At 35.3% G+C, this 27,980-nt stretch overlaps 1 protein-coding gene across 1 annotated transcript in view; it reads left to right on the top strand.

Annotated features, from left to right (window-relative positions):
* Nucleotides 1-27,980, top strand: part of LOC122805932 (vomeronasal type-2 receptor 26-like) — a 225,905-nt gene that overhangs the window by 140,684 nt on the left and 57,241 nt on the right. Inside the window, exons 8-9 of the mRNA XM_044076175.1 lie at nt 13,837-14,679; nt 17,127-17,357. Of these exons, the coding sequence (XP_043932110.1) occupies nt 13,837-14,679; nt 17,127-17,357 (1,074 nt within the window). The remainder of the gene's footprint in view (nt 1-13,836; nt 14,680-17,126; nt 17,358-27,980) is intronic.

Genomic DNA, 27,980 nt, shown 5'->3' with positions numbered 1-27,980 from the left:
CTCATGGCAGCTAATTACACAGCCTGTAAGATATCAGACTCGAAGATATTGCAGTGCATATTTTTTTTTGCTGAAGGTGAGGACAGAGATCAGAAAAAGGAAGCGTATGAGACGTAAATTCAGACTGCTGGAACTCTTCACCCATTTTCTACGATGGTAGAGGGAAATTTGGATACCTCACAGCAAGAGGTTCTCCGGTTCAATCCTCGGCTGGGGTGCCTTCTGTGCGGAGTCTGCATGTCCTCCCTGTGGTCACATGGGTTTCCTCCAGGAGCTCCAGTTTCCTTTCACATCCCAAAGATATGCTGCAGGTGGATTGGACACTCTAAATTGGCCCTAGATGTGAGTGTGTGTGTGTGTGTGTGTGTGTGTGTGTGTGTGTGTGTGTGTGTGTGTGTGTGTGTGTGTGTGTGTGTGCTTTCTGTGGAAGGTCAGGTGTCAGGCTGGCAACTTGACACCGAAAAACTCCACTGCCAATCATGATCGGACAGGTGATCCACTGTGGTGACCCCTAACCAGGAAAAGCCGAAAGAAGAAGATACTGAATGATTAGCTAAAAAAGAGAGGGAATGGTGAAATAAGAGAGAGCCAAGCAGGGCAGGCAGAGAATGAATCTGAAGATGATGTAGATATGTCCTTCAAATCATATACAGTCCCATATTCTGCCTCCTTTTCACAGTGTGTGGATGCTGCTAAATCTGTATTATTCAGAGAACATTCAGCTGGACTGGAAATAAAACACAATAGCTCTAACAAAGGTAGGTACCATGGCACAGGCCAGACACATCTAGTTAATTATGTTTAGGCAAGTTGAGATCAGCATTTGAAATGCCTCATGAACTGCTTCTATGCATGTGAATTTATAGGATATAAATGTGCTTGTTGCATCATCTGTGATGGCAATCAAACTGGTGAGCAATGGAAAGTATGGCAAGGTATACACATGTCATACTAATGAAATAAATAGAAATGAGTTTAGTTATGGGTGATGTCATACCAATGAAATAAATAGAAATGAGTTTAGTTATGGGTGATGTCATACTAATGAAATAAATAGAAATGAGTTTAGTTATGGGTGATGTCATACTAATGAAATAAATAGAAATGAGTTTAGTTATGGGTGATGTCATACTAATGAAATAAATAGAAATGAGTTTAGGTATGGGTGATGTCATACTAATGAAATAAATAGAAATTAGTTTAGTTATGGGTGCAGTAGTGCATCTAGGATGGGGCAAGAGGTGCAATGGCCCTTGGCACAAATTATTGGTGGGGAGCGCCATCAGCCAATCCAAATATTTAAGGCAATACTGGCTTTTAAAAGCCAATATTGCATATGCAGTCAAACTAGAGTTCTGTTGTGTGGTATGTGTGGTATAAATTGCAGGAACTGTTTGCTACAGTTTATAAGAAGAATTGTTTTTCTTTTAATAAAATGGATGAGGGTTAGGGCAGAACACAGAAATGGGACTTGAATGGCTAGGTGGGGGAAGCATGTTGTGCCTCTGGCCAACTGATTGGTGTGCCAGTAGTAGGATCATCTGTTTTTTTTTTTTTTTGGCTCTTCAATTGAAAAGCTGGGAGGTGGCTTTAATAAGCTAATCACTACAATGTAGTGATTAGCTTAATACAGTAAAGTTCTTTTTTTTATCTTAACTTGAAAAGGTGAGGGGGTGGGGTACTGGTTCATGGTTTTGGCAGTGGGTGAGCTAGCCCAGCTATGCTTCTGTACAGTGGTGTAATGTTTTGTGTTGCCAGTGCTTAATACATCATCTCAGGGAACTCAAATTTCACCAAATCAAAAAAAAAGTATATATACAACCATTCATCCACAACCCCTTTTTCTCACTTTTGCAGATGGGGTTGGTGTCTCACTTCATCAGTGACAATCAACTTGGAGAATGTTTGCATCACTGGTTGGGTAGCCCTGGCACATTTTTATATACATGGGAGTAATTCTAAAGAGTAAAATGTGTTACTGTCAACATCTGTTTTGATAACATGCTTTGCTCAACAGAAGAGAGATCGTCAATCTCTGGGTAGAGAAATATGCCCTTTACCTGGGGAATTTTCAGTCTTCTAACAAGTATATACAATTAGGGAGTATGATGGACACAGGGAGGTCTGCTCCCCTGTGAAAATGATGTATGTTACTTTGCTTGCTTCAAGGTTAATCCTTGGAGCGTGAGTAGAAGAGGTTTGACATTTTGTGGTGATATTTGTTTGGAATGTTGATGTTCCACCCATTTGACATTATTGACTACATATATAATTATAAATATTAAAGTTAAAGCAATTTGGTGCTGATATCCAAGGTAATTATTTAGAAGGCAGTAGCTGCCTGGGAAAATACTTTTGGTACAACCAGCCCAGTTGTAAAATAGTTGTGTTAAGAAATGACTTTGCACACACAGTCATGCTAATTTTATAAAAAATGCTAATGACAAGATTTTTTATCGACTCAGGCAACAAGTTAAGAAATTACTAAAATTGTAGTCATTGTTTGTTAGCCTCAGACTTCTGAGATTTTTCTGATATGGTGAGGAACAGATAAATGCTTTCAAAGGTAAAGATCATTCTGAGAATGTAGATAACCATAAGCTCTAGAGTATAGAATATGTGTTACTATTGTGTTGCATAGTGATGCTAGTTAGAGACACTTTAGAATGAACAAGCTGTCCTAAGACATTTATTTACTCATTCAGTTTCTGACACCATTTTAATCCTGTTCTGGGTTACTAAGGTCCAGTGTCTACCCAAGCAGATAATAGACATAAAGCTAAAGGTCCAGTATGGGATGTCAGCCCTTTGCCAGATTTGTACACACACACACACACACACACACACACACACACACACACACACACACACACACACACACACACACACACACACACACACACACACACACACACACACACACACACACACACACACACACACACACACACACACACACACACACACACACACACACACACACACACACACACACACACACACACACACACACACACACACACACACACACACACACACACACACACACAAATACACAACATTATCATCATCATACAGAGCTTGCATCCTGAAAAAAGATGATTTTCAATAACTTTGCAATCTTGTCTGTCAACTGCTGTCAAGGGATACCCTCAGATTCTGTGTGTCTCACGATATACCACCAAATGCATGTGCACAGACACAGAGACCCACACACATACACAGACCCCCATACACACAGAGACACACACAGACACACACACACACACACACACACACACACACACACACACACACACACACACACACACACTGCTGCATGCTGCTTGTCCAAATGCAAGATGCATATTGTCATTTAGCGGTTTAATAAAATTCACCTAGCACCACCTCTTTTGGATGTGAGAAGAACCTGGCTGGATTCCTTTTGAAAAGTTATAGGGATACTGGAGTGAATGCAAATCCCATACAAAAGGCAATCCAACTTGGAAACACACCAGGGAACCAAGTGCTTTGAGACAGCATCACTAGCCATGTATCAATGTCTCAAGAATCATAGAACACCTGCCATAACTATACATCTACAAGACGTCAAGCATGTTTTCACAATGTTCCTTGGTAGTACTATATGGCTATAAAAGTATATAAAGTTGGGAAATTCACCATATATGATGTTGACATCAACACAGAGCTGCATGATTGGAGGGCTGGTAAAGATGAACTAGTTTCCTTAAAAACTTTCCTTCTGTGTGAGGTTGCAGTGGTGTGGATCTAAAATCTGTCTGACAGCATGAATCAGAGACAAAAGTTGTTTATGAACTGAGAGGGAAGCAACAATAAGAACAGACATAAAATGTTATTGTGTGAAATGACATGCTTCATGACAATGTCTTTGACCAAAAGATAATCCTATTTTCATAGGAGAAAAGAGAACCTGAGCAGAAAGATGACCTTAACTGATCAATAGATATGAATATAGTAGGCAAAGGCCTGATACTCTGATCCAGAAAAGGCTGTAAGAGCAAAACCTGGATGGAAAAGTGCATATGGGGTGATGGAAATGCATTTTCAAAAGAATTACTCAAAGAAAAAAATATCAATTATTGTTAGCTGTGGAAACTCTCAAAATGCAATGCAGTCAAAAAGTCAATATGCACTTGTCTATTCCTTTCTGTTAGAATATCAAATGTTTATGGCTTAAAACAGACCAGGATCTCTAAAATACCCAGTTACTGTTAAGATGTACTCCATTTAACTTATCTGTGTATCACAAAGTAAACAAGAAAAGTGTTGTGCTGTAATACAATTTACTGTATATGCTTGCAGCTACTCAGTGTAATTCAAGACTGACCATATTTTAAACACATACCTACCAATGAAGATCGCTGTTATATTTGCCTTTTTTGCTATTCTCAGTAATACATATGGCTAAGCATTTAGTTCAAATCTTTTCATTTTTAGCAGTGGTGCTATAAAAATAGTACACTGGAATTGCTTTTTAAAGATATTGCTTCAAATTGCATCTCTTTCTTTTATTTTGTTATGTTCATTTATGTTCTATACCTCTGTAGTAACAATATCAAAACATTGTTTCTTTTTTCTTTCTTTCTTATGGATTTTCTGTACATGCTATGAATGCCCGAAAACAAAATATATCACAAAAAAGTGACACTTTATAAAATAAGAAACATCTGAGTCAGAAAATCATATTTAATAATGTTTATATGATTCTTAAATTTTGCAAGGCTAAATAAGCAAGGAAGAAAAAAAGAATCTTGGCTAAAGTCTGGCAAGTCATTTTTATATGATACTTGTATCCTTTTCTAATAGCTCAGCATTTTTCATGTGTTGATGTAATTATAGATGCTACATTTAGTTATTATTGATTTATGCATTTAACTCTAAATATTTACATTTATATTGGAGCAGATAACTTTTATTTATAATTTTTATATAAAACTCATTAAAAACTGTGATACTCATGTTGATATGCAGGCATGTCTGGGCTTATATTTCCGAAAAAAAAAACAGAATTATACACTCCATTAGTATTAAGAAGCTTCATCCAGTGCTGGCATGTTCTCAGACAGTGCCATAAATAGTCTTAATGTGTATTGCACAGCGTAACAGCGCAAAATTAAATTTATTTTTTTACACCTGCTTTTACTAGTATTAAAATTCCATAGCAATACTTACTTTCTAGATATTACAATAATTATAATAAATAACACAGAAACAAAAAAAGAAAGAAAGAAAAGAAAAATGCGTAAGTTCATAGTTTTCATGAAACCTACTAGGTAAGTATTTACTTGTAATACAAAGACAAACATTTGTTTTAATTTAATACTGGCATTGGCATACTTTTCCAGTTTTTTTTTTTGATCATTCTCATTGTCCCCATATTAGCTAATATAATGTGAACTCTTTTTTTCCCAGTTGTCCATCTGCAACATATCTAAAAACATAATTCTAGGATCTAAGGGTAAATCTTTCTTGATTAAAGTAGAGATCCATGCTTTTGTTTGTACCCAGTATGTTTTTACTTGTTCATATTCCCAAAAACAATGAAATAAATTTGCATTTTCTTAACTGCAATGCTAACAACATGAGAAAATGGAACGATTCTTTTAAAAGGGCACATAGGAAGAATAACATATTCCATATATTATTTTATACTGAAGCATTGTGAGTAGACTTATATAATATATGTATCCCATATATAATACATTTTCTAAGCCTTTTCCCTTTTTGACTTTTCCTAAGAGAAGGAAGAGCTACTACCAGGGATAATATAATCTTACATATAATAGAAATGCACTGTTGTTTTGATAGTAAACCTATTTTTTAGCTCCTCATATATTCTGATAGAGGTTAGATAACATAGTGTGTTTTATATCAATATTATTCTATTTATTCAAAGTCAGGCTTTTATAATTTGGTAAAACATATCTAATCACTGGATAAAAAAATCAATTGTATGACTTTTGCCAAGAAATTTCAACATATCAAAACAATTTTTAAATCTTCATTATGAGGATAAAAAGTAAACAAAACAAACTTGTTTAAATATAAATAATAAAGAATTATTATGAGTAAGAATTATTTTTACATATAATGTGAACACCTTAGAGTATTGCAAAATAATAATAATAATAGTAATAATAATAATAATAATAATAATAGTAAAAGTAGTTACTACAAATTTATATGGGTACTGTACTAACATTGCTCTTAAATGTTTAGCTGAGATGGCAGGTGACTTTCCAAGGTATTCTTGAGGACCCTCTGGAAAAAAAATCTGAGAAATACTTTTTACTTAGTTATACCACTTTTCTGACATAGGAGAAAATAAATTTTGAAGTGGAAACATAATTATAGGCAGTATTGCCATTTTAATATTAACTCTTCCTAACAATGAAAGATGGTTATTATGTAAGTAGTTAAATTTAAGCTTAACCTTTTCATATATATACCATATGTTTTATTTAAAATATAGTTGTAACTTCTTGAATATTGTACAGCCAGAAATATATATTGATTAGCTATGGGGATTTAGTACCATGGTTTATTTCTATAAACTCAATATACAGGGAAGTCATTCCACTCTAGAATAATTAGTAACATAACCCACAATTTTCTTTCATTTGGTAAATGTTTCCTTGATATTATAGATATCACAATAATAATAACTAGAGAGTAATATGAAATAATCTGTATAATAAATAATATTATGATCATTGGCAATCAAAACAGGGGTAACAGTTTGCAATTTTTACAGAAAAGAAAAAATAGAGGTAGACATAGGATATCCCTTTTTAATACCTGCTGTAACAAAATTTTACATCATCATGCTAATGATTTTGAAATGGCATATAATATATAATGGCTTCAAGATACTTATTGGCTTCACTAATTGTTTTTCCTGGGGGTGGGGTACAAATTGAGAGAAATCAAAACAGGATCTAAATTTTTAACAAGTTTTTATTTATCAATCTAATTGTAATCCTAAAGTCGATAGTTGCCCTATGGGCAACTGTCCCTTGAGTAATTTTACCTTGACTATCTGTAAGGGAGCAGTGAGAGATAAACACTTATAATACTGAAGGCACATACCTGATTTACCCTCCTTCAATAAAAGAATATTTACTGCAGAATTCATGGGGAAGGGCAGTCTGGAATAGTAAAAAAAATGGAACATCTGAAAAAAATGGGTATTTATTGTTCTGAAAAATAATATAAAACTCATCAAGACCTGGACTTTTACCCCTTTACCCCTCTTCAATTTTAATACTGTTTCTCCAATATCCATAATAGAAATAGATGTTTTTTTTTTTTTTTGGTAATGTACTGCTTTTAAGCCATTGCTTTAATACAAGAGCATCTTGAATCCTCTGCATAGTGTACAGATCAGAATAATATACCAATTAAATTCCATGCATCTGTGATTGTTGTATAATCATTAGTATTATACAATTCAACAACAGTGCACATGTTCTGCTGTTTTTTTTTACATGGAGCACTAAGGTTTTCCCTGTTTTATCTTCTTACAAAAAAAAAAAAAAAAACTACTGCAAAAAAAATGTTGCCAGTGCATAATATATCTCATATATTCTAGATTTTCCTTAGCTTTAATTTTCTCATTCCATATACTTTTCAGACTTAATATTAATTAATTTACATAACATATTAAATTGATTGTCTGACATGTGAAATATATTTTTTAAAAAATCTTGTTATATGCCATAAGAGTCTGTATAATTACCCATAAATATAAGCCTTAAGGATATCCCACTTAATAGACAAGTGGATATTTAAATGTTCATATATATGCTAATAATTTATAATATCCTGCTTTATGCTAACAATTATTTCTGGTATAGAAAATCAGTCAGAAAAATTCTTGCATCTTATAATACCTGATATGGGCAAATAGAATTCACAACAAATATATGTAGCAAAATCATCTGTGACAGGACATACAGTAATATTATTGGCTCAGAACTTGTGCAGTATATCTGGTGACACTGATATTTGTATGGAATGTATGTATTAGCCTTCAGAGATAGATTCCTAGTCCTCAACATTTATATTAATTTTTCTTGTGTTATAATTTTTTATAAGACTACCATGCTTCACATGGTGTGAATACTGATTTGGAAAAAGAGCTCTATCACATTTGCATTTTCACACTGCATTCCAATCTCCCTCAAATCTCATTAATATATTTGAAAAAAAGTCATACAACCTCTGGTAAATTACTTTGAAATGTAGAGTAATTACTAAAAGGTCCATGCACAGATACAAGAGTAACCTAAACTTGACCATATATAAAAAAGGCAGCAACTACACTGCCTTCCATACCAATAAAGGTAATGCACACACTATAACAAACGGACTTCAAAATTATTCTCATACCTTTCAAAGCAGGTAACTGACCAGTATAATTAACAAAACACGTAATCCATTTATATTTCTTTTGCATGGTGCTATATATAGGTTGATCAAAATAAGTTTCTTCAATGAGAAATATATTTTGAGGTCAATTATAAATAAAGCCAATAACCTTGCACAATTTAAAAAAGTTATGTGTGTCAGTAACATTCAGACTTATCCTACAAAATATAATTGTTAATGAGATAATGCAAAACACATACCTTGTTCCACAGAGCTGAAGAACTTAATAAAAAAGAAGAGATCTAAAGCCACACCAATGAAAAGATAGAAAGAGAAGGTGAATATATTCCTAGAAAAATGAAGACATAAATTTGTCTTAATCTTCCATGTCTTTGAGAACTTGATTTTTTTAGTCCCCATTTAAATTTCTGTAAAGGATAAAATAAATAACTAAATAAATAAAGCTTCTAAGAGGGCATGTTCTAACTATTGATTAAAATTACAATCATTTGTGTTCTCAAAGAAGGGTTTCTTTAATAGAAAGTTTATTGACCTATATGAAGATTCACTCAAATCCACATCATAACAGTGCAAATATATTAAAATGAAATAATACAGAAGACAAAATACTGTAAATGATGACTCTACTATGAAAAAGCAAAATGCACAATACCTAGCAATGGAAAACAAGAAAAGTTATGTCCAAAAACAGAACGGAGAAAAAGTGGTTTTGTGGGGTAGCATGCTTCCTGCAAACCATGATGAAATACCAACTACAGAGTCACACCAACACAAAGAAGAGAGAAATCTCCCAAAACAAGATAATTATTGCTATAACTAGAAGTCATACCAGCAAAGATTTCCTGTGGAAAGCATGGATTAGCATAATGCATTATGTTCTTCAGTTTTGTTGCATATGGGCAACCGTTTCTTGAGTAATTTCACCTTGAAAACCTGTAGGGGAGCAGTGAGAGATAAACACTTTATTTTTCACATCATAGCTTTCTTTTATCTAAATATAAATTGAAGTGATTATTAAAAGAATTGAATCATTACCATTCTAATAAATATTTAATTTACAGCTAAGTGTATTAAGGACAATTCATTTGCTGGCACTCAATTTTCTTAGAGCTGAAGTACACAAATAAAATTTGAAATAAAACTGCATAGTATTCTGCAGATAGTTTTCTAATAATACTAGTCCAGTGACTGTAAACTGCGAGCCTTAAACACACAAAAAAGCACAAGATAAGCTACTATTACAAACATAATTGTCTAAAGTACTTGATATCGCAAACATTGCATGTACTGCTATCCATCTTTATGTTGAAGAACAATCTATGTTAGGTACTTGTTTAGAAAAGCAATCACTGCACATCCATTTCATTTTTTTCTCTGCCTCAACAGCACAAACAGCTAGCACTGATAATTGTTCCTACATAGGATGATAAATGAACAACGTAAAGAAAGAAATAATGTGTCTGGTCAGGAAATAAAATGATAGATGAAAGACATACATGCAAATGTTTTCATAAACCTATACTGTGGATCATCACAAGATGTATTAGTTGTTACTAGTTAACAAACTAGAGTATTCACATTAAATCCACAGTATAGGTTTATGAAAACATTTGCATGTAATATGTTGTGGTATTTTTACCAAATTAAGTGAATCAAAAATCATAATATGATATTTTTATATGGTTGTTACGTTCTGAGGAAGTCTGCTGGACAGATGAAAGCGCTTAACGTTACTATTTTGTGGTTTTACTAGTGTTAATAAAGTTATTGGAGTCTGAGCTGAGGCATCTATCGTTTTATTTCCTGACCAGACACATTACTTCTTTCTTTACGTTGTTCCTACATAGGAGGAATAATTAACTAACAAGAGCTGTTTAGCAGAGACACAAAGAAAAAGAGAAGCAAATACACATGTTGCAAGAAACAATGGATAAAGTACAACATTGTCATATTCTTTCTTTTAAAATGTTTGCATTAGATGTGTAAACGTTGTTCACTTTGTATTTCCTTAATACCAGTTATAAAACAGACTGAAACAATATAAGTTATTAGTTGCTCATTAGAAAACTGCATCAGCCCGTTACAGAATGGACAAAAGGATAAAGAAAAAGAGCTTAGTTTTAAATCTCTTCTAGGAAATATAACCACATATCTTCCTGCTCCACCATGAAGGAGTCACAACATGAAAAAAGAGGGACTGCAACTAATAAGATTAATATGAAACTTGAAAAAGAGTAAGGAGGGGAGCTACAAGCATGGAATGAGCATGCTCAACACTTTTTATATCTCCATATTAATCAGTGAATGTGAACATTATCTCAATTAACTCATTTAATCCTGAACAGCGAGCAGGGGGCTAATTAAGACATTTACTTGCTGACCTTCTAAGCCAGGAAACCACCTGCTTCTTGATAGCCTTTCTCCAAAATCCTGTAGGGAAAACACACTTCATTAGATTTATAATATATGATAAATGCTGAGAATTACAAAACATGTAAACTATATCTCATTGGTACAGAATAGGCTATATTTGTGTTGGCATTAACAGTCTGTCTGTAGATACTGACTTTATACTGCAGATTTATGAAAGAAAAACGGTATTTTATGCCAAAAGATAATGCTGTTAAGGTTAAAGAAAAGTTTATATCTCTGTAAGTGTACAAGACTGATCTGATGTATCTGCTGCAATTGTGCATTTGTTCAAGAGCTTTCTGATGCTGCATAACAAGAGAGGATAGCATATTGCTGTATTTTGATATTGCCAAATATATTCTAATTTTTCATATAATAATTTTGCAACATTTCAAAACAATATTCTACAAAATCATTTGTATTATGTTGCAAATAGTGTCAATATTGTGTGCCTTAATGTTTTGCAAAAGATGGCAACCTTGTACGTGGCAAGTTTTTATGCAGTTATGAAAATATAGTTAATAGCTATAATTGCTGCTGGTTGAATATTCCACCACCAACGTGACAGTATCACACTGCATTTTTGCATTATTAATGTAAACAGGCAAATGTACCATTTTTCATAAATGTTTGCAAACACCCCTTAATAACTCCAGCACTGCACATCCCATGCTGCTCATTTCACGTTTGTGCTTATCAAAGTCATATCACCTTGCAAATGCCTCCTTACTACCTTAGTTTTATGTATGTACCTTTAGCAGGACTTCAGAAATTAGACTCTGAAAACAGTGACCTTATACTTATTCCAGGAGTACAGAGAAGTCTCCTGTAATGCTGGTTACACTTTTATAGTACAGACAGGAATTCTGCTTTCCTGACAACTGTTCTAATGGAGGAAGAAATTAGCTAATTTATGAGAAAAAAATATAAAAATCATTTAGTCACATATTTTGCTTACATTAAATGACTGAATCTGAGTTTCATTTTGACTTCCCCTTGTTAAATCAAAAACTGTACACATTCAATAGCAAAAAATGTATTTAATATTAAATACTGAAATTAGATATAAAATGGATTTGTACTAGCATCACAATTATTCAAAAAATTTATTTTTTATGCTTCAGGATGACTGATAAGTTATTTGATGAATGACTGACAGCGTCTCATTTATTCAAGATTGATAGAACAAATGGATATCTTTCTAAACCTTTTTTAACTTATTTCAAATGTTTTGACCTTAGGAATTAATTATGTTAATCAGCAAGATTCAGTTGAATATAACCCCCTCTGCACTAGAGGTAGGTAAGAAGGCCAACTTCTCTACTTCCAACAGAAACAAATTTTGTGAGTTAATCTACCAGATTTAGCCATTTTATGCTGACATAAGAAAAATACCGCATCTGCAGCTTTGTTTATTTTTTTAACATTATAACACGTCACTTCTTTATAATCTCTTATGTTGAGTTATTATAATGTTTTACTGGCAATCCTTTATATTATTTGAAGTCTGGTGGTTAAATAGTCGTGGATAATATTTTTTTGTAATAAGTATGCTTGCTCTATACCTCTACTAACTTTCAGACAGGGGCTTAAGATTCAGAAGCTCACTACTAGTACAACAAAACTTTGGTTTAACAAATTCATTAGGTCATGAATACTTTTTCTTTAAACCAAGAACCCTTAAGTTATCCCTTTGGCTACTACTTTCACTATTTTTATTGTACTGCTTTTAAATAAACAGTTCTACAGTGCGATTATTGAAGTTTTGTTTCACCCTCCCCCCATTCTCTATGTCCTTTATTGTTATTTATGTTGTTCTCTATGTCCTTTGTTGTTATTTATGTTGTTCTCTATGTCCTTTATTATTTATGTTGTTCTCTATGTCTTTTATTGTTATTTATGTTGTTTTCTATGTCCTTTATTGTTATTTATGTTGTTCTCTATGTCCTTTATTGTTATTTATGTTGTTCTCTATGTCTTTTGTTGTTATTTATGTTGTTCTCTATGTCCTTTATTATTTATGTTGTTCTCTATGTCTTTTATTGTTATTTATGTTGTTCTCTATGTCCTTTATTGTTATTTATGTTGCCTTTATCTTACTTAATTTTTTGCCTACTTGATAACTACCTGTAAAAATTAATATTTGATTACAGAGTTTCACAAACTCTTTCATTAAAGATTCAAAGTGATGAAATGAGACCTGGGTAATGATACTAATCTTTTTAGACTTTACCTCTGTTGTCTTTCTTTTTGTTAGTGTTGTGTTCATGTTCTAGCCATAATTTGTTAATGTCTATTGAGTTTACCAAAGAATCAACCATTTTATACATGAATTTATATTAACATTCAGTATAAACAATAACCTATATTTCTATTGTCCAGTCAGTAAAATCAGATAATGTCAGCTTATCAACTCACAGCAGTTGCAGTCATTTTTGCTATTGATTGATGATCAGAATAAGAGACAACACATATTTATAAATGGATTTAGTATATACTCATAAGTCATACAGAAAACAAATGTGTAAATGTTTCAAACAGGTGAAGCCTCTATAAATGACAATAAGACATAACTGCAGTATGAGTCTTAGTGCATTATTTGACTAGAGCTTTAAAAATGAAATAAAAAAGAACAAAAAAAATGAAATAAACGTAAGAAATGCAATTCACTATTACGGTAAGAAATACAAAAAATCTGCATACTCTGTTAATGCTCTAAATTTGAATGACAAAAATTAAAAACATGCATATACAGCAAAGATATGCATTTTATAAATGATACAGTGTACGATAAAAGTGTTCTGTGAAGGACTGCATATTAGAAATACTGGACAGGGGAATATATATTTAAATTTATCAGCATTAAAAAGTATAACAAAGAGATTATTGTTTCTAATGGGAGTTGTGATGCACACTGATGTGTTTAAAATAATTCCATTGTTTGATGCACAAAAAATATATATTGACATGATACAAAGTAAATGTGCATTATAATCTGTTACTGATTTACAGATCAGTCATGCTGCAGGACTTCCAGTCCTGAGTGACAAAATTCAGTTCCCATCATTCCTTCGGACTATGTCAAGTGGATATTATCAACCCTTTACTATTGTGCAATTCATAAAGCACTTTGGGTGGACCTGGGTAGGGATTGTTTATGCAGATAATGACTTCAGTGTGCAAGGAAGTCAGCAGCTGAAAGCAGAACTGAACAGGATCCACGTCTGTTTGGCCTTTTATGAGATCATTCCAGTAAATCCCAAAAGGAATAGAATAACATTGCTTGTTGATACTATTGTGTCCTCAAATGCAGCTGTAATCATGATTTATGCCTATGCAACAGAGGTAGCACTTATCATGGAGGAGATGAGAAGGCGGAATGTAACAGGGAAAGTCTGGCTGGCTTCTTCAAGTTGGGTAACTGATTCAATTTTTTCAAAGAAGGAACTGTGGAGTATACTAAATGGTGTAATAGGGTTCATAGTGCCAGCTGGATTAATTCCAGGTTTTAAGGACTTCCTTTACAGTATTCACCCTTTGAAATACCCAAAAGATATTTACATAAAATCATTCTGGGGTACTGTATTCCACTGTTTGTGGATTGATAATGTAACATCTAGACTTCCTCCAACTGAAGGACACTCTGCTGAACCACAGTTCTGCACTGGTGAAGAGAATCCTCAAACACTTGATGAAAGCATTTATCCTGTCAGCAATTACAGAAATACCTACTGCATGTTTAATGCAGTTTATTCATTTGCACAAGCATTGAATAATCTACAATCATGCATGCCTGGTGAAGGACCATTCGCTAACAGAACATGTGCAGAGAGAAAAACATTTAAGCCATGGCAAGTGAGTCATACTTTTATTTACATATATAATTGTGTGGGAAGTATACGTTTATCATGAGTGACACCATATTAAACTAATGGATGCTTCTAAGGAGTATATCATTATTTTATTATAGTTTATTTTGTTGTATTTATAGTGCAGACTAATCACTTGAAATCATAACTTCTGTAATATGAACTTTGCATGTACAGCACAAGGACTGCTATGTAGCATAGGTAATCATATTAACACTGTTCTGTCTTGTATTGGATTATACATAGGCCAGACTATTGATAGGGGGACACTTGTGAAGGCAGGGTCAGGATGACAGTCTATCAGCAGCTATTCAGGGTTTGATTGATGTTCAGAAAGAGATCAAGTCAAAGTAAGATGACACACAGGTGATGCCTCATTCATTTCTAGGTGACCTTCAGGATAACGTTATGACCACAACCCCAGCTGTTATAATGGATGTATTAGCTTAGTACACACATCCCTATTGTGGTAAATTTACTGTGATGGAGAGCATCAGAATTGTTCCCCAAGTGTCTACAGCAGTAGAGGAGTGAAGCACAGCACTATAGCTTGGTAGGCATTTGCTAAGTGCAGTGCACGTAATAAGGAGTGCAGCTTGAGAAACTCTTCATATCTTAAATGCACTTAAAACAAATCAGCAAAATTTAAATCCTTACGATTTCCATTAATAACACCAGTGGTCAAACAATGAAATAATGTCTGATCATATCTGATGCAAAGATGCATATAAATGGATAAGGTAGTATTGCCCCAATGTGATGTACTTCTGCTCCAGGCAGTAGAAAGCCACAAGAGCCCATGCATACAGTGTAATCTCCATATGTAATGCAGTACTTAACCAATGCATTCCACATTGCAGCAGATGTTGTTTCCCGTCATATCTACATCACATACTAGCTGTTGCCTTGTTTGCCTGGAGTGACAAACTGCATCTCTGAAGTTGCTGGGTATCAGATATGATGCCAGAATTCCTGTCCATCAGGGAATATTCTTCTGCTGCTGCTCCTCCTAAATGCTGCCTGGCTTTTAGGACTTTGCGGTTGTATGTATTTTGCTACTACTAAACATTGCATTTGCACCTTCATGGTGAATTTATTGACATGTATGTCTTGAACACATGACATCCTCATTATGATCAAAAAATGGATAATAATTCTGCTTTATACTTGTGAGAGAATGTTAATTTATAAAAGACTGCTTCAGTGTGACACACCAGGCAAAACAGACTAGGCAGGTTAGCCTGCCTTTGCTCTTCAGAAAGGAATTTAGTAAGTACAGGTCTGGATTGTTCTATCAAGATTAATGACCTGTAAGCATTTGAGTACCTACTGTAAATATTTAGTTTAAATAATGGCAAAATATTAAATAATGAAATGGAGGGTCTTTTTTTATTCAAAGAAATTACTGACTTTGTTCCCGTCGAGAAATCCCAAAACTCAATTTTTTCTCCTACATTTTTCCCCAGCAACTGATTATGATAAATAATACACTGACTTGAGATTCTAAGTTCTATATCCTGTTATTCTTAACAAGTATTGGAATGTTCAATTCAAGCTTCAAATTTCTGTGAGAAATATAAGGGCCTTTACTCTGAAATTTGTTTAAAGTGATTTAACCCACAGACACAGGCCACCACTTTGAGATTTTGAGACAACCCCAAATTACTTTCAACCCTGCACTGATCTCTTTGGGGAGGTACTCTGATAAAACATACAAATCATGCTGATATAAGAAGCTTGTATGTTGCTTTGGCTTTCATTTGCCAATTTGACTTAATCACCTCACATAAACAACTCTCCCTGTATTCTGCTTGAAATTTGACTGCTAAGTATCTAAATGTATTCATAATTCTTCATGCAGGTGTATAACTAAATTTCATCATTCTCTAACTTAGCTGATGACATCACTTCACATTAGTGAGTCAGCTGCTCTGAATATTATAAGAAAAAAAGAATTAACATATTGCAAAGGGATTCAGGTCGACTCAGCAAAGGTAGTTTTAGCAAATGAAAAAAATTTGAAAACAATGATGAAACTACCTTCAGCAAACAACGGTGGTAAACTTTTTTTGCAGGGATGTATACTCTGGACCTATATACACCAACTCCGAGGTCATACAACAGCTGAGAAAGAGGCAAACTCCTGTGTCAGTGAAAGCAGTTTCAGAGAACAGTTAGAACATTTTACATTTGCCGAAACTAACCTCACCAATTTAACATACTCCCATTACAAAGATATTTTCAAATGTTATCACCATGTCTTCTGTAGCAGTAGAACCTGCTGTAAGTCATTTTAAATGGCTGAAGTTCTGTCTTGACTGAAAATTGATATTTTTCCTTATGGATCCTACATTTTAAGCAAATATGGCAAGGAATAAAGCAACCAATCTATTTTTACTGGATGAATTCAACTGTTATTATTTTACTTGGTAGCTTCTGCATTATATCAGGAAAGTCCACTTCAGAAATAAAGCTGGGCAAGCAATATATTTTGATGAAAATGGTGATGTTCCAGCTTCATATGAAATTATCAACTGGCAGCTGAGAGCAGGGGGAGAATCCATAAACAATGTCAAAATTGGTAGATATCAACAACAACAAGATGGACACCAAGAGCTCATTCTAAATGAGACTGTCATTATGTGGAGTGGAGGATATACTCAGGTAACACGTGTCTACAAATGCAAAATGCAAAATTATCAACAACTGTACCATACTCTTTTACTGGGTAACACCTGTATTTACATTATAGAACTACATATTTTTTTGATGCATTTCAGACTGGCAGCCTTGCGTGCTGGCAAATACTAAATTCATTCAATCAACAATAATGCAAACATTCTTTTGTAAATGTATATTTTTCTCTGTAAAATATTACATGTATATTGCTTTATGCATGCATTCTACTTTGTTTTTTATTCTTGCTGTATAACAATTTTTGTATTTTTTTTTGTCTCTCATATTTGTATGTACTTAAAAATGTTTGAATTGTGATTTTCTGTAACAGTTTATAAATGGAGCTTTTCTGCTCAGGTCACTACTGAAAATGGGCCTCAAGTCAGTTGGACCAACCCAATTAACAAATGCAAATAAATAAATAAATTTACAGACCATAGGTTCACAGGTAAGGTAATAGACTAGTTGCCCTTGATGGCCATTTTAAGCCTAAACAGTTTCCTCTATCTTCTCAAATTAGCCTATCCCATATGGTTATAGACTGGCCTTAACCCATCCCATGGTCGATAATTATACATTAACCCTAATGAGAATAACTGGGATTATACTATAGGTAGATTTGAGAGGACACATGCATAGGATAAAGCATTAAGGAGCTGCTTCTGTCCTTTAGTATAAACAGAAAGATCTTGGGTAAATGTTCTGTTTCCCTTCCATAGATCCACATTATAGACAGGGATGAACTTTGTATTATGTGGATTGGGAGTCTGTTCCAGAAATGCTATATCCTCTGTGAGATATATATATATATATATATATATATGAGTTATCTTCATTTCATCGACAGCTCATATTATGTGGATTGGGAGTCTGTTCCAGAAATGCTATATCCTCTGTGAGATATATATATATATATATATGAGTTATCTTCATTTCATCGACAGCTCATTTCACTGACAAGCAAATCAGCAAGGCCATTTCACTGAATGTTCATTTCACTGACAACTCATTTCACTAACAACTCATTTTATCAACAGTGATATACGACCTTTTACCCACTGTATTGCAATCCTGGAGTTAGAATATATAGTAAGGGGGACATTACGGGGTATGGGGGCAAATCCCCCTACATACTTTGGTTGTATATTGTTTTCTGCAAAACAGTTATTTATTGCACTTGTAAGTATCCATCTCTATAGCTTAAACATTTATAGTATCACCCCCACTACAATGAGGAAAATGAGTTGTCAGTGAAATAAGTCAGTGAAATGAACATTCAGTGCAATGGGCTTGCTGATTTGCTTGTCAGTGAAATGAGCTGTCGATGAAATGAAGGTAACCTATATATATATAGATCTGTCCCACCAAACCACTCTGTTGATGTTGCAAAAAAAGGTTACTATCCCTAGAATGAGTATTTGTTATTACATTTGACTTGCTGATGTGATTTGGGTCAGAGGATGCCTTGTTTGAGAGACCCAGGTCAACTCTTAGCAGTCTGTAGGATACAGAGTACATTGACAGGGCTTTGAAACAGTACATGTAGGGCATGTTTTTTAGGCATTTAATTACAGTGCAGACCATGCATTTAATTAACTTATTTGTATTACTTAATTTTTTACACAGATACATACACACACACACACACACATTTATATATATATATATATATATATATATATATATATATAATTTATATATGGGTCAACTTAATATGATCTAAACATGCAAATATCTAAACACAAAATAGTGACAAAAGTTAAGTTATACTAAGGAAACATTTATTCCTTTCTGTGCTGTTTTGTGACCTCATAGATGGTATATATAATTAGCAGGGTGTGTGGGAGGCAATCCTCCCAAATGAGGGTGCAGGGGGTGCTTATCTTTCAGAAGAAGCACTGGTTTTGGATGTGGTCAGATTTTGTTGATATTTTTGTTTATTTATTTGCTTAGATTTTTTTTTGTTGATACTTAGTGTTTAGACAAACTAAAAATAATAACAAAAGTGAAGTTATACTAGGGAGGGGTTTATGTTCTTTTCCCACAGCTGTCAGAGGTGGTGACTATAATTAGTATGGGATGTTGGGGGTTACAACTTCCTACTTCTAAAAAAAATTGCAAGATGTAGTGTAATGTTGTCAGATTTTTCACTGCTTCTCTATGTGGATTAATTTTGTCACATTTTTCAAACTCTTTTGGAGGCAACCATTCCTGCTAATTATAAATACCAACTTTGAGATCAAACAGCAATGAGGAAGGGGCCTAAATCCCCCCACAGTGTAAGTTCACTGTGGCAGTATTTTGAGTTTCAGTCTTTTTCAGTTTCAGCCCTTTTCACTGTCAGTCTTTTAATGTTAAGTTATTTTACATACACCTCTCTCCCTATGTGTGTGTGTGTGTGTGTGTGTGTGTGTGTGTGTGTGTGTGTGTGTGTGTGTGTGTATATATATATATATATATATATATATATATATATATATATATATATACTTATTTACATATGTACATATATGGTCTATGTAATTTCATTGCATGCCCATTTCATTGAATCCCAAATGGTTCAAATCATTTGACTAAAAACTCATTTGACTGAGCACTGATTTAATAGAAAATCTTCAAAAATGTGCTAAATATGATTTGGTAGTGGGGCAAGCCCTTCTGCACTGCCCCATGTGTGGGACTTTGCCTCCCACACCCCCCTTAGTTATATATACTAACTCCTTGGTTGAAAAGCAGTGGAGAAAAGTAAAAAAAAAACAGTGAATTAGTGCTGAAGCGGAAACAAAAACATCTACATATCTAGGGGTTCAACATTAGTTTTTTTTTTTTTCAATATACTTTTTATTGATTTTGTTATTCAGCCAAAATATTCAAACATTATAACAAAAAACAAATGAGAATAACAACTTTCTACAATAATCAAATAAAAACATACAGAAAATAATATTAATAGTTTCACCATTACTGAGGATACAGGAAAATAAATACACTCTTGGTTATGTTAGAATTGATATCATACCCCTAATTCAGAAAAAAGTAAAGCTATTTTCCACAGTGAAGAAAAGGGAAATAAAAAGCTTGTTTTATTTCATTTATATATCGCTCGATTTGCATAAGTAGGATAACATTACTTGTTGAAGGATTTGTGAAACTCTGAACTATGTACAAGTTACACTGTTTACAATTTTGGATGCCATCCATTTAATGCTAATCTTAAGGCATGTTATTTTTGAGCAATATAATGAGTGTTTAGTTTATAAAAGTTCGTGTGGACTAACTGAATTGTATTTAAGTTTAGGGGTTTTGTTTGCTTGCTAGGATTGTGTTTAGTAGAGGGTTTCAATATGTTTGAAAATATATTCTTTTTTTGTGATTTTTGTAGCTAATTTGTGGGAGGTGATATACTTAATTGCCATGCCTTTAAAGTTTACCCCTGAGATTTTGTTGTTATTTATCCAGTTTTAGGTATATAAAATTTAAGTAGGACACATAATGTAACTGAAATATCTTTACGAATTCCATTGATTAAACTAGGGATTATATGTAGAATGTTTTCCAGGAATCACCATTAGGTTAACCATAACAAACTGCATATACTCTGCAAGACTCACTTCCCCTAATAAGTCCAATAAGAAATGACACTGTCACATACTTTTTGCACACTTCTACAATTTTCTGTGAAATTAGTTTTGAGTCAAATGAGTTTTTAATCAAATGGGAGTCAACCATTTGGGTTTCCATGAAATGATCATTTAATAAAATGACATACACCTGTGTGTGTGTGTGTGTGTGTGTGTGTGTGTGTGTGTGTGTGTGTGTGTGTGTGTGTGTTTGTTTTATTCTTTTTTTTTCATCTTTTGCTTGCCTAGCTAATTTAATTAATGGCCATTTGAGAACTGGAGCTCATCCAGATATGTATTGGGTCCAGAATGGGGTGTCATTACATTGCAGGACACACCAAACAAATAGCCACACACAACATACAAAAGAGTTAAGAGTTTTTCTTACATTTTCTATCAACAAGGACCCCCCATTGCTGATATCATACAGCAGCAATTTAACTGATTTCTCTCTGGAACTACTGAGTTGTACCAACAGCAGTATAGCTCAGTACCAGCCTGTGACATCACAGAAACCTATCCTGTACAGAACCCTGTACTTCTGTAATGTAGCTCACTGTGTGTGATACCCAAATGAAACAGAAGTGAGCAGAAATAGTAGCATGAATGGCAAATGAAGATACAGTGCGGTTCACTATCATTCTGTACTGCTTTTCTCATTCCTGTGTATATACAGAATTACTCCTCTGTTTAGTTTACTGCTGCCCTGACCTCTAACTCTCTTTCTTAGTCAAAATAGGGTGTGACCATCACCTGCAAATGCTTTTTCTGTCATTGGTTCTGCTCATGAGGGTTATTATGATCTCAGTGCAGTACTTTGCATTTATTTGCACTGAATCTCAAATGACAGCCTTCTACCCATTTGTTCAGAGCTTCCAAATCTTTCACTAGACTTTATCACCCCCACCCTTCACTGCAGCACCTAAGTGTTCTGAGGAAACATCCTGTTCATCAGGCAGTCAGTCTCCTCAATGGTTCATTTTTATGTATATTCATAGCACTCACTATCTTTGTGTTTATCACTTTATTTCAGAAAACATCACTTTAGCTAGCAGATCTAGGAGAATCTATCTGATACCCTTCCTTTGGGATGAATAAAGACACCTTGCTGAAGTTTGCAGTAGTTTATTCAGTTAAGCAGGTAGATGGACAACCCAACAAGGCCATCACCAGACTTCATTAGTCTATTTTGTAACAAATATAAAATGAGAGACTATATCTGCATCAGTGGGGCTCATATTCCTTGGAGTCAAGTATGAAAGCTTTAGTACAGAACTTTGTCAGTCTATCACATGTAAAATGAGGGGCTGTGCCCACTTTTACAGGGCTCATTATCTCCTGATATATAATATGAATGGCTGTTATTCTCTTGTAGAACAGCAAAAAAAAAAAAAAGCTTTGCAGTGCCTGCTTATAGGAGGCTCATATAAATGAGTAATGTGACCAGACCCCATTCTTCTTCCCCTTGATGGACAGCCCTTTTTATATGCATGTTGTCATGCTTTGTTTGTTAGTACTTAAAAATAAAACTTATTAACTAAGAATAAGGTTCCACAGGCTGCTGAGCTAGTAAATCCTTAGAGGACTTTCAGAAATATTCAAATAAGGGACAAACCTCTAAGCTTTGAATTTGGCTCCTTGATTTTCCATCTCCCAGATTTTTCTCCAATCAGCTCCTATGGAACCTCCCACCATCGTCTGTAACTGCCTTTAAATGACCTGATGAATGTAATGTATTAGAACAAGAACACTCGTCCATCTACCAGCTTAACTGAATAAACTACTGGAAACTTCAATAAGATGTCTTTATTCCTCCCACAGGTAGGGTATCAGAGACAGAGAGAGAGACAGAGACAGAGAGAGTCTCTTAGATCTGCTAGCTAAAGTGATTTTATCTGGACTAAAGCTTTATACTCTGTTTCTTGTTAGTCCTGTCACCCTCTGGGTCACAAGTGGGGTCAGTCTTTACTTAAGCCACCTGGATCTCTGTATTTTGTATTTATCACTTTCAGATTCTCCCTAAGATCTTTTGAATCCAACCTATGATCCCCATCAAATGGACTCCTACCCTCATATCACTTCCAACAGCAATCAGCCCTAAAGTTATCACAACATTTTAGCCCTGAAAACCAGATAATGGAAATCCCTCCCCTAGACAATATACCACTACAAAAAAATTCAAATCAGATTACAATGATCTTCTTCAAGGAAAATCCCAGTACCACTGTTGCAGCTGCAATGCTGGTACCTAATAGAATGTTTAGCAATGCTTACCAAACCAACTAAACAAATAATTAATTCCAGAGACCAAGCCGGGAAAGAGTGGCATAAAAACAAAACTCTAGCAAATGAAACTAACTTCAAACGACTTCAGAATAAATAAAAAAAATAGTTAAAAATGATAAAAGAAAGCTACTTCTCACAACAGTTATCTAGGTCAAGAAACAACCCTAAAAATTTCTGGAAATAAGTCTCTTCACTCCTTAATCCTGGGACACCACAAAACCCATCACACTTTCCCGACAAAGGCCCACAACAAATAGCCCATATTTTTAACTCACATTTCACAGAAAGCATCACTAATCTAATCAACAAACTCCTACCCATAACCAATGACACCTCTGACAATAAGATAACTGCCACAAATTCAACTCATAAGGATCCCAGCACACATCTCTCAGTTGGCAATGAAATACATAACAACACACCAATAATTCCAACTTTCTCCCTAAAATCTGTGCCCACCTCCCTAGTATTCAAGTTACTAAACAAACTAAAGCCTTGCTCCTTATCTGCTGACAACCTCCCATCTGAATATCTGAAACTTAGTGCCAAAGCAATAGCTTACCTTGTCAGTATACTAATTAATAGAGCTATCTCAGAGTCTGTAATCCTTCAAATTCTGAAAAAAATCCGCATTCTATAAAGGCAGAAACACCAACAACTTATCTATAGTCCCATTTCCATTCTGTTTTCATTATCTAAGATATAAAAAATGTATACAAAGTCAGCTATTAAAACACCTCTGTTATAATAATCTCCTTGCTACTTTCCTAACATGGTTTTCGACCTGCACACAGTACTACAAAAGCTCCACTGTCCTCATACTGTGAGCAAGACTTTGGACACTGGTCTATTAACATCAGTACTTTTACTGGACCTGTCCAGAGCATTTGACACAGTTTCACATACTCAACTAATTCACCGACTTGCAAAATTAGGCTGCTCCTGACATACTCTTACCTGGTTTTCATACTATCTGAATAACAGACATTGATCAGTTAAATGGCAAAATAAACAATCTGGATACATAGTCAATAAAACAGATGTCCCACAGGGATCTATTCTGGGATCTTTGGTATTCAATGTATTTATAAATCTTCATATTGACTCTGTTCAAAGTTCAATCAAACAATATGTTGATGATTCTACTATTATATCATCCTCAAATAACTTTTTCAACCTCCAAAAAATAACACAAAAGGCCTTTACAAACATAGCAACTTGGCAAAATGAAGCACAACTTCTTTTAAATCCTACAAAATCTAGGTCTATATTAAAAGACCGAAAAATCAAAACCGCAAATGCCTAAAGAGCAAAAGAAACGGAACCTCGAACTTGCTATTGTGGGGGGGCTGCACACCCCCCCCCGCTTAATATATATATTCCAACTCCTAGATCACACTACAGTGAGGAAAGGGCAAATATTTCAATCTTCACTGTACCACAATCTGACAAACAGCCCTTTGAGGTTCTATTTTTTTCGTTCTTTAGGTGTTCACGGTTCTGCTCTTTTGGTCTTGTAATATAGACCCCAAAATCTAAACTGCAATTGTTTTCATCTAAGCCACCTGCACATGACTTTATGATTTACTCCCATAACAGGACCAAAACTGAAGTAGTGAAATCAGCAAAATTCTTAGGTGTTACTATCAACGATAGATAAACTATCCTTTGGGCAAGATATTCTAAACACAAAAAAAAAAAACACTTTAAAGTAGCCAAACTCTATGGAACTAAGTCATATATGGATAAAACCACAAAATAAAGCCGGCAAATACCCTCCTTCTCTCATTTCTTCTCTATGGTTCCCCAATTTATACTAACTTACATTCATCCCTAAGCAACAAACTACAATCATGCTGCTATAAAATAGTAAAAGTCGCCATTGGGCTGTCTTACCAAACTCACCACTGCCAAGCCATAATGGAATGGAAATGGCTTGAATCCCCTACTTCCTTCATTATAGGTTCATAGGTTCATACTAGGCAATCTGCCCTGGGGCAATTATAAGCCTAGCCCGATTCTGTATGGCTTACGCCACCCCTTGATTTGAGTATACTGTGCCTTTTTTAAGGTTTAGTTTACTGTGCCTCTGTCTAATAGTGACACGGGAGTAATCCTTGGGACAAACCTACGATCCCCCATCCACCTATCGAGATTCTTCTTGAAGAGATTCAGTGAGGTGCTCTGCCTCACATGAACTGGAATTCTATTCCAGAGCGAAGGGATCCTCTGGGTTATGAACCTATCCCTCCAGCAAGTTCTATTTATTTCTGTGCTGAGGTTCAAGTCCCTCGAGCGTGTGGCTCTAAGGGATTTAGATTTACTGAGGTGGAGCATGTCCATTAATTCTGGATTTGACATAGCTTTGTATGTCAGGCATAGATTGCCTCGAAGTAGGAGGTATGCAACTGAGTAGAGCTGGAGTTTTTTTAACTGAGCAGCATATGGCATCTGTTTGAGTCCCTTGATCCTTTTGGTGAGATACTTTTGGGGTCTTGCTAATTGCTGCAGGTGTCGGGTAAGGTACATCCCAAAAGGGGCATTGTATTCTATGATGGGCCTGATGAGGGATGAATAAAGGGGCACAATTACCTCTCTTGATCTAGATGTGAAACCCTTTGTGATGAGGTGGGCTATGTAGAAGGTCTTTCTAACCACTTTGGCAATGTGGTTTTCAAAGGAGAGATTGCTATCAACTTGGGTCCCCAGGTCCCTAATAACTTTCTCTGTACTTAATGGGTTTCCGCCTATGTGGTAATTTGTGGGCACATTGTTTTTGCCAAAGGGTATGACTATACATTTTTTGGCATTTAGCTTTAAACCATGGCGCTGGCACCAGTTATCTGTCTCTGTGAGACCTTTTTGAAGGATGTTTGTGTCAGCTGGAGAGTCAATTATGGCGCCCAGTTTGCAGTCGTCTGCGAACTTGGTGAGCCATAGTCCTCCCACATTTGCCTGTACCTCAGAAAAGTATATACCGAACAAGAGTGGTCCCAGGACAGAACCCTGTGGGACACCACTTGTGACCGGTTTCGAGTCTGACATGGCTCCAGCAACTTTCACTCTGTGGGTTCTGTCTTTGAGCCAGTTTGCGACCCATCTTGTGACAGAGGGGTTTATATTTAAGCTGGATAGCTTATCTATGATGCCCGAGTGGGGTATTGTGTCAAATGCCTTTGCAAGGTCCAGATAGGCTGTGTGGACTACCTTCCCTTCATCTATGGCTTTGGTGACTGTTTTGAAGAAGTCAACCAGGTTCAACAGGCAGGATCTGCCCTTGACAAAGCCGAACTGGGTAGGATCTAGTGTCTGTAGGTCTCCAATGTCTTTGTTTATGAGCTCCATGATGATCCTCTCCATAGCCTTGCAGACTAAGCTAGTCAGGCTTATGGTGCGATAGTTTCCAGGGTCCATAGAGGCTCCACCTTTCTGGAGTGGGACCACTGTTGCTGTACGCCATTCTGTGGGCACATATCCTGTAGTGAGGCTGAGATTGTATAGCTGTTTTATTTGAGGGATTAGTTCCTCTTGGAGTTCATGTAGGACGCAACCTGGAACTCCATCTGGTCCCATAGAAGCAGTGTTTTTTGCTTTGGAGAGGGCAGCCTTCACCTGAGTATCAGTGATGTTTGGGAGGCATCCCTCTGCCGGGATAGATACTTGCACTTTTGGGGGGGAGGGGGTGGAGAAGTTTGCACTAAACCTGTCTGCCAGGATACTGGCGACGTCTGTGGGTTCAGTGTATTTTTTGTCGTTTAGAATCAACTCAGAACAAGTCTGGGAGTTGCATCCCAGGTTCCTAACATAACTGAAAAAAGCCTTATGATTGTCTTTGGTGTCCTGTGCAATTTTTCTCTCAAAGCTGGCCTTGGAGGATTTTATGAGGGATCATAATTTTTTGCTAGTACTGATCAGAGATGCCTTCCCTATTAGGGATTTTGATCTATCATGTAGTAGCTTCCTCCTTCTGTTGTACAGTTTATTTATGGCAGGGGTCCACCAGACTGGATGCCTGCCTTTGGATGATTGGGTCTTGGTTTTGTTTTGGATAGCATGATCCATGCATTCCTGGAGATGTCCGTAGAATGCGTTTATATAGGATTCTGCAGTTTGGGCCATAGTTTCCACTGGCCCTGGGGCCTTGAAGGATTCCACTTTGGTTTTGAGAAGTGAGAAATTCACTTTTGAGAAGTTTTTCACTGTGGTTTTCTGGGCTGGGGGTGGGGTCGGGATGTGGACATCCAGTGAAATTAATTTATGGTCTGATCTTACCAATGAGGGATATACTTCTGGTATGGAGCATAGAGTCCCCATGTTGGTAATGATCAGGTCTAGTATGTTGTCCCCTCTTGTGGGAATGGTGACTAGTTGTTCCATAGCATTTGAGTTTATAATTTCCAGGAACCTTTGGGCTAAGGTGCTGGGGCTTGAGTAGTGCTCCCAGTCAATGCTTGGGTAGTTGAAGTCACCCAATATAATGGTGTTCAGAGAGATCTTCATGTTCTCCAATGTTTTCAGGAAAGCTGAGTGGGATTCCTGATTTTGAGAGGGTGGTCTGTAGGATGCTATAAACTGAAAAGCAGTCTTGCCCACTGTTAGTTGCACATGGATGGTCTCCGATACTTTGTGCAATGCCACTAACCTGGAGGTGTGGATATCCTTGATAAATATGGAAACTCCCCCTCCTTTTGTGGTTCGGTCTGGG

This window comes from Protopterus annectens, chromosome 7.part0, assembly GCF_019279795.1.
Source record: "Protopterus annectens isolate FY-2018-M chromosome 7.part0, PAN1.0, whole genome shotgun sequence".
In the NCBI taxonomy this organism is placed as follows: Eukaryota; Metazoa; Chordata; order Ceratodontiformes; family Protopteridae; genus Protopterus; species Protopterus annectens.
The sequence above is the reverse complement of the archived record's forward strand: the minus strand, read 5'-3'. Positions and strand labels throughout refer to the sequence as shown.